Source organism: Pinus tabuliformis, chromosome 4_2 (assembly GCF_031772625.1).
Source record: "Pinus tabuliformis cultivar Carrire ecotype Pingquan chromosome 4_2, CPIR1, whole genome shotgun sequence".
Classification (NCBI taxonomy): domain Eukaryota; kingdom Viridiplantae; phylum Streptophyta; class Pinopsida; order Pinales; family Pinaceae; genus Pinus; species Pinus tabuliformis.
The window spans coordinates 722080217-722089229 of record NC_142304.1 but is presented as its reverse complement, the minus strand read 5'-3'; the positions used below and the strand labels follow the sequence as shown (position 1 = coordinate 722089229).

The 9013-nt window shown below is 30.9% G+C and overlaps 1 protein-coding gene across 1 annotated transcript; it reads left to right on the top strand.

Moving 5' to 3' along the window:
* Positions 1 to 6831: 6831 nt before the first annotated feature.
* Positions 6832 to 8305, top strand: LOC149171589 (uncharacterized). The gene has a single exon (XM_089427516.1). It carries the CDS (start codon positions 7193 to 7195, stop codon positions 7850 to 7852), a length of 660 nt encoding a protein of 219 aa, XP_089283642.1. The 5' UTR covers positions 6832 to 7192; the 3' UTR covers positions 7853 to 8305.
* Positions 8306 to 9013: the final 708 nt, after the last annotated feature.

The following is a 9013-nucleotide window of genomic DNA, read 5'->3' as shown; positions in this document are numbered from 1 at the left end:
GAGGTATTTTCCAATATGTAGTCAAATCAAGGGTATTGTTTAGTATGACATGAACCCACATGATATATCACGGGTTTATTGAGTGAAGCTCCCGTGAATCTGGGAAAAGAAATTCAACTGCAGAACAAATTAGTGAGGTAGATGTTGTAATTGTGGGGAACGTTAACTGAATTAGAGAACCAAATAAAGATAATTGGTTGCAGAGCAAGGGGAAGTAGATCTGAGATTTAAAAATTGTATCAGTGATATCTTTAATTAAAAAGATTCAGCTTTGAATTTGAAAATTGATGAAAGAGAGATCTGATAGGCTAAGAAAGTAGGTGCTTGCAGATCAAGGGATTTGAACCCTCCTTTAGGTTGATGACTATAAAGATTAAGGAGTTAATGCTTTCAACAAATGGGTGTTTGCAAAGAAAAGGGGGTTGGAGCCTTTTGTATGTTGGTGCCTACATAAATTGATGTAATTTGGAGTTACTATTTACATTTACATCATCAAAAAATAATTTGTGGTTAACATCAAGTGTTAAATTTTTATGTGGTTGGTGCATTGTTGTATTGTTGTTGAATGTGTTCAATTTGGCTAAATAATTGATAAAAGTTATAAAATACTAATTCGTCGCCCTCGAGCTTAATGCAATTTATTTAATATTACATTAAATTATTATATTGATCCAATTTAATGTATTATAAAGTAAATGGGTTTAATCCTCTTAATTAGCAATAATTCACCATAGATTCATTTTAACTTTAGAATTATTAAAGATCTAGAAGAGTCAAATTTCTTAAGATGTAAACCTTTATTTGAATGCAAAATTTAAAGGAATTTTTTTACTTTAGAGATTTTATTCATATTGAATTTGGATAGAGATGGAGTTAAAATGAATCTATGTTTGGTTCTTGATAATACTATTTATATTATATATAAATCTCTCTCTCTCTCACATTCTTATTTTAAATTTTATTAAAACCCCTGATAATATATATAATTAATATATATAATTACATCCATATGCTCTTAGAAGTTTTCTTTTGATATGTTTTTATTGTTTTTATTTATTTATTATTATTATTATTTTATATAAATGATATGCATATCACTAATTATATATATCAATATTTAAATTTATTTGTCATATGCATATTATGATTTTTTTGTCAAAGAAATTGTTTGTGATTTTAAGAAATTGTTTGTGATTTTATTAGTTGAAACAAAATCGCATTATAGCAAATTGAATTGAACCCACTTATTATTTTTATTAATTTATACTTTTAATAGAGATGATATTACGTTTTATTATTTCAATAAGCATGTCTATTTTAAAATAGGGCTTTTAGAATTTTAATTTAATTATCAATAATTATTAAGTGGATGGTATGAATTTTTCTTAGTACTATACACAAATCAAGGTTGAGATTTATCTTCAAAGTAGTTAAGCATTTTTTACTAATTTTAATTACATTGACTCATTATAAAAATATCATACGAAGAGATTTATGGTTTTTTGGAAATGTGGTATTGATAAACAATTATATTGACCAGTGATATTAAAATAAAACCTATTTAACAAAGTTGAAAATAAAATGTTTTTGAAATATTAATAAATAATTATATTATAAATATTAAAGTAAAATGTATTTATACTATGAATGTAAAGTGAAATATATTATATAATATGATGTAAATGAAATGTGTAATTTTATATAATATTAATAAATTAAATAAAAATAAATAAATAAAACAATTATAACGATAAAATAAAATTATATATATATAAAAAGTAGCATATCATTAAATGTATGTAATATTAATAAAAATAACATGTCATTATAAATAGGCTTTTATAAAAAAATTTATTTTTTTCTACCTAATAAAATTTTATTTTAAAAATAAAATAAATACAAGGGAAAAACAAATCTTCTATAATCTGTCAAGTCTAGCTTAAAAATAATATTAATACATATTTACTTAATAATACTCAGATATGTATATCTTTGTAAATGCAACTTTGAATGATGGAATCAAGAGTTTTTCCTATTAAAGTTAAATGTCACATCAATGCCCAAGATAAGTAGTGTAGGTTGGCATTCATAAAGTCGTTGGAATGTGGAAAATCTCTTTAGTGATTCCTGAGGTTATTACTTAGGAAATTAAAGTGTATTTTAAACGATGGCCACCACGTTAGAGGAAAAGTCTAATGATGAAAAATGGAATCCCACGTCATAAACAAAATAAATCACAGCTTCATAGAAACATAGAGCATGTAATAAATATTGTAAAAGAAAACTAGATGATAACCTTTAACTTTATATTTTGTAGTTGGTCAAACGTCTTGTTCATGAAACTGGATTCATTTCCCCCACTAATAAGTAGTTTGTGTTCCATTTAGAGTGTACTCAAAGACTTGTATTTAAAGATTTTGGTGGGATTCATGTCTGGTTGCACCGAAAGTAATTTTCGAAAAGCACTTGGTTTGTTATTGACGTCAGGAATATATTTACTTTAAGGTTTGAAATGGACCCCACAATGGGATATGTAACTTGCTCAAGAGTCTTGTTGTCGCAATCTCCCTTAACGTGATTGGGATTGGGAATAGGGTTGGAATTTCAAAATAAATTTATTTTGTTTTCACATTTTTTAATTGATTTTCACAATTTCAAAGAAAGATGTTGATGTTGTTGCAAATTTTTAAATCATGTTTGACGGGTAAATAATTTTTGATGGGTAATTTGGTGGTCAAATTCCATTCCTATTTGGAACTATGATGGGCAATTTGGCGGTCAAATTCCATCCATGTTTGGAATAATGTAACGAACTTGATTAGTTTTAGGTAAAAGAAAAACCGTTGAAAGTTGTTTGTCATTTTTTTTTAATAGATTTAGTATTATTAAAAAAATTTGGGTACCCAAAATCTTAAAGTTTGATAGCTGTCAAATTTCTTAAAAAATTTGTCATATTTTTCTCAAAATCTTGCCAGAATTTCCACTATTTTCTAGGCATAATCCTGACTTCATTAAACTATTCTAAAGGAAAACAATTTGAGTGGTTAACAGACTGTTTTAAAATCCACTAGGGATTTTTGTAAATCCAAGTTACAACTGTCAAATATCAAGATTTTAAGTGCCCCAAAATTTTTTGATGATGTTGAAACCATTTCTATCATAAAAATATAATTCAAACACTACTAAAAAATTGAACGAGATTCCAATAACTTTTAATAACCGAGGCCTTGGAGCCTCACTATCCTTCTTCTGATTAAAAAAGGGGAAGAACAGGATTAATTCGATACGGAGGATTTTGCATTATTTGGGACAAGGACATCTGCCCAGAAAAGTTATTAAACACCGACTTCGTCTTTGTTCCACACAAATTACAATCCAGTCCGCTCTGATTGGTCCACTCCAGCAACTTGAGTGAAATGAAATGCCTATCAGCTTTATCTTATCAATCACATCTGGTTGGGGTGATCCGCAGCGGAATAATAATTGGGTTGGGTGATTACCAACGCTATGAATTATCATAAATATATATTTGTTAGATGTTGTGAATAGTTGAGTAGCAAAAGGTATTGATCTTTTCGTAAAGAGACAGGATATCGTTGATCGGTACAATGTATTATTTGGTAATAATGTTTATACAGAAAATAGAATTAAAAATTAAAAAATTTAATTTTAAGTTATTATTATTATTTTTTAATTTAATAAAAAAATTAAAATTTTTTGAATTATAAAAAGTTAGTTTTTATTTTTTAATTCATGAAATGAAAAACAGCTAATTTAGCTCTGTCGTGCGTTATACTATAAAATTTCTTCATAAAGCTTTTAGATTGTGTAGATCTAAGAAGTGACCATGTTACTATGGTATAAAATTGAGGATCATGACATTACGGTGGATCAAAATTTATCCTAAACCATTCTGATATCATGTAAGAAAATGCACATAGCCATAAAATATTAACAAATAATCTTTAACAAAATAACATACTCATAAATCTATCTTTGAGAAAGCCCTACGTGGAAATATCGAGAAGCACGTTCCATTATTTCAGTCGAAAATGTAACAATAATGCAGAAGAAGTTAACATTTCTAAATTTACATAAAACGTAAAATGAAAATGAAAATGAAAGTTATAAAAAAGAAATCACAAAATCAACAGCAAATTCGAGGCCGCCAGAGCCACGGTTTAAAATGACCTTGTTTGCTTGTTGTAAAGATTTGATTTATTTAATGATTTTAGTTGAGGCTTATGCGTTCCGAGTCACATTTTGTTCGTTTGTTGTAAGGATTTTATTTATTTAATGATTTTAATTGAGGCTTATGCGGTCCGAGTCTTCCGGTTATGCAATCTTTAATGGTGTGTTGTTTCCTTTTAAACATGACATTATTGAAACCTGAACGTGCGGTCATGTTAGGGGAAAATATTTATTTATTTCCTAGCGAGTGGGTTATGAAATCCAATCAATAGTACATATTTAATTTCTGTCTTGCTTATACCTAATTTATACGTTATTAAAAAAAAAATTCTACGTTATTTAAAAAAAAAAATATCACATGTGGGGCATTACTTTAGGAAGATCATTATCAAATTTAACATTATTGAAACCTGAACGTGCGGCGATATTAGGTGAAAATATTTATTTATTTCTTAGGGAGTGGGTTATGAAATCCAATCAATAGTAAACACTTAATAGGTCTTTCAGTGAAGCTTATACTAAATTTGTAAGTTATTTAAAAAAATAAATAACATCACATGTGGGACATAGTAATAGTTCTCAGCATGGATGCATTATTATTGGTTTTAGTGTTTGCGTATATTTAATTAAATGGTTAATTCTGGGTAATGATGCATCCATGCTATTTATTTTAAAGACTAACTAATTTTTTCACTTTGTTTTGGGGATAAATCACATTTGTTGGTTCGAAACATCGACCAAATCCTAATGATCTCATTAATCTAAAAGACATTTATCTACAATATGGATCACAAAAGTCTTTGATATAACATTATTACCCTACACATAAGGGAAATGGCTAATAAGACTCATCAATTTGAATGAGCTCGACCACAGAATAAATCTGATCTTATGTTTCTCAAAAGATGTAGACATGCATCATTGGTTCCAGTGTTTCTACGTATTCAACAGTGAACTTTGGGCAATAAAGCATTCATGCTATTTATTCTTAAAGATTGACTGATTTTTTCACGAGGATGAACCACAGTTGGTTTGAAATGTCCACCAAATCGCAATGAGTGATTAATCTGAAAGACACTTATTTACAATATGGATCACAAAAGTCTTAGATGTAACATTATTTTCCAACAATCTGATCTTACGTTTCTCAAAAGATGTAGGGATGCATCATTGGTTCTCGTGTTTGCACGTATTTAACGCTTAACTCTCGACAATGATGCATCCATGCTATTTATTCTTGAAGATTGACTCATTTTTTCACCTTGTCTTGAGGATAAACCACATCAGTTGATTCAAAACATCCACCAAATCCTCACGACGTGATTAATCCGAAAGACATTTATACGTGATTAATCCGAAAGACATTTATCTACAATACGGATCACAAAATTCTTATATCTAACATTGTTTACCTAATTTTACTGAAAAATATCAATATAATGGAAAATATATAAATTATATACTTAAAATTATAATTTAAAAATATTTTAGAGATAAATAATTGAGTACGCTTCTTATTTCAACTTATGTGGACGAGGCTCTGTTGGCTTTTTTATTTTTATTTTTTTTAATTGATAGCCTACATTGATTCTCAAAGGAATATGCTCAGCATATGCTTAGTCTTAATGTTTATCAATGACTATAGTGTGTTAGGTTACATTGACTTTTAATAAATATAAAAAATTATATTTGTGCCACGTGGCCTGCCCACCAATTTCCTAGGGATTTGAGATTATTCCAATTCTAATACGGGGAAATGAATATATAAGAAAATTTTATTTAACAAAATGGTCCATTTACAATAAGATGTGTAATTCCCTCTTTTTTTTTTTTTTTTTCTCAAATTAAATTAGAATAATGCCAATAGCTCGAGCCCACCAATTTCCTAGAGATTTGAGATTATTCCAATTCTAATATGTTCATATTCTAATTAGATAGAGAAATTAATATATAAACAAATTTTATTTAGTAAAATAATCCATTTTACAATAATATATGTGATTCTTATTTTTTAATCTTTTTATACATAGTTAATTACATAAATGTATACATTAATAATACAATTTTCCTATTGTAATAAATTTTTTTTAATAAATTTATAAAACTTTTATCTATATCAACCACGTTAATATTTTTAATATAATTATACTATTATATAAAAATTTGAAACTTTAAAATTTAAGGAAATAACGAATAATTTTGCCATTCGGCCTGGAGTATGCCGTAAAACTGCTTCTGCTTGGCTAAGAGCTCGTCTTCCTCGGACGTAAGGAAACAGGTTAACGGCCCAAGACCCAGAGGCATCTGGCAGGAGTGAAACCCTGCTCCCTTACGGACCACCAGCGGGTTATTACAGGTGGCGTGGTTTTCCTTGATAATGGTGATGAGTCAAACCGACATTCGCGGATAGCAGCCAGAGATGGCTGTCCTCACTGTTGGTTTGACACCTGAGTTTGATAGGTTTTGCCACCTTCGGAAAAAAAAACAAACAATTTTACCATCGTGTCATACCTCCTAGAACATTCCATCCGCGAGGCACAGTTATTATGGTAATACAGCTTTTACGGCCGATAAAGAGACGCTAATCCTAATCTTAGCATTCTTTTCTATTGACAGGTCACATTACGGTTTCATGCGATGCAACGGGGAAATTGTTCTGCAATCTCATCTAGTGGTTGAAAATTTGACATCCACCAATGAAGCAAAGCATTATTCCAATATTAAGTGGGAGAAATAACTGACGGAAGCCTTGCCCGCCGGCTACAATCTGCCCTGCTATTCTTTAATCTCCCTTGTCGTTTGCCAGACTCTTCCGACTAAAGCCGGATCACACAGCTATATAAGTATATTGCTTCCCATGACTTGTATATAGCTAATCCTGCTATAGCTTGTATCATATCTTCTCTGTTATCCATATTGTCAATTACAGCAGCCCTTCGCTGCAGCCGAACTATTATCCCCGTTGTGTTCCGTGTTCGAATCTCCGGACCGTCTTTAAACCATGCCTGCCACGCTCAGAAAGCGCTGCCTAGAGCCGGAGGCCCTGCCGGATTCCACTGACGTCCGGGAGTCCAAACGCTTCAATGGCATGGGCGAAGAAATGGATCTGTTTCGCCACTTGCCATTGTTAGACAAAACCCGAGCAGAAAATGAAATCGTCAATGAAGAATACGCTTCCATTCAGGAATTCGTGATTGGTGTGATGAGAAGCCGGGAGGAAGAGATCAGCGAGACATTCTCCACTTTTTATGCTTCCATCTCGCTGGATAAATCGTCGTCCAACGATATTTGTAGTGTCCATGAGGAGCAAACTCTAGTTTCGGACTCAGATATTGATCTGTGTTACCTGCTAGAGGCTTCAGACGACGAGCTGGGCATTCCCTCGACCCCCATTCTGGACTCTAAGAACGAGTTCTGTCAGCCCCCTAAGGAGACCTTCATCGCCGAGGGTTTTTCGGAGATCGCTGATCTGAAATGGCAGGGTGAAAATTGGGATTTCGTAGACGAATTTCATAATTATCAACAGTTTGATTTGTTTGAAGATGCGTGGGATGCGAACCACGTGCAGGATTATATGAACAAAGATTTCATCAGCCAAGAAGTGTTATTTGGGGGAGCTTTTTCTGCGGCATGGACACTGGAAACTACCGGGTCCATGTAATCACCGCGTTGCTCGCAACATTTTTGTGTCGAAAATATCCGTTCTTGGAATCCATTAATTGCAGATGAGATTTTAAGACCGTCGTTTGCTCGGCATACGCAGCCATGACAGGGTAGAATATGAGAATCCAACCCGCTGCTGATAAAAATTCAGCGCTTTTGAAGGCCGACGGAATCTTTCCACCCTCACTCTGCTATATCATCCGGAAAATAAAAGTAGTACACCAAAAGTTGAGCTGTTTGTGAAAGCAACAACCAAAATTTCTGTTTGTGAATCCACCTATTGTAAAGTTGGGTGTTAAATTTACACATCCACCGGAGCTGAAAAATGATAGGTTTAAATTATTTTGCCATCATCTCCAACACTTTCCATTTTTCAATGTGGTGGGACTCATGTATATTCTTTCTGGTTTTGCTAAGATACTTCAATATAGTCTGTATCTTTGTATTGTTTGTACTGGAGATTTTGGTGGCAGAAATCATAATCAATTTAATTTGTGTCTTTATATTGTTTGTGATGGAAATTTTGGTTGCACAAATCATGATTCATTATCGTTTGATAATTAGTGGGCGACATGAAGCTCGATCTAACCAAACTTTGATTCGCTGTAAGCTGAGTTGAAGTGCAGACTATTCCTTACTGTGAAAATGGATGGTGATCTTTTGGTATTTTTAAGTCTATTTTTCTAAGCTGCGTAAAAAGTAAAGAAAAGAGGGGGATAATTTCATATTTTTATATAAAATTGTTTTATCAAATTTAATGGGAATTTATTGAGAGTTATAACATTATTCGAGGTAGTATTTTGACATTGTAAAATTTTGACGCATTTATGTTATTTTGAAAGAAAATTGGATAATTAAATTTAAAAGAAAATTGAAGTGAATTAGAGTTTTTGCGATGCTAAATTTACTCCTTCCAGAATTATATTATTTATTTATAAAAATAAAATTGAAAATATGTTAAAAGAAATACGTGAGTATAATTTTAAAATAAAAAAATAGTTTAATAAAAAAGATATAACTTATGCTATTATTATTATTGTCTAAATTTAAGGATTTGTATTATTATTGTTATCTAATTCTAAGGTTATTTCACTGTGCAGTCTAAGGTATACATATTCTACCTCCTCGGTGAACATGTGACTTTTTAGGAAGAAACACA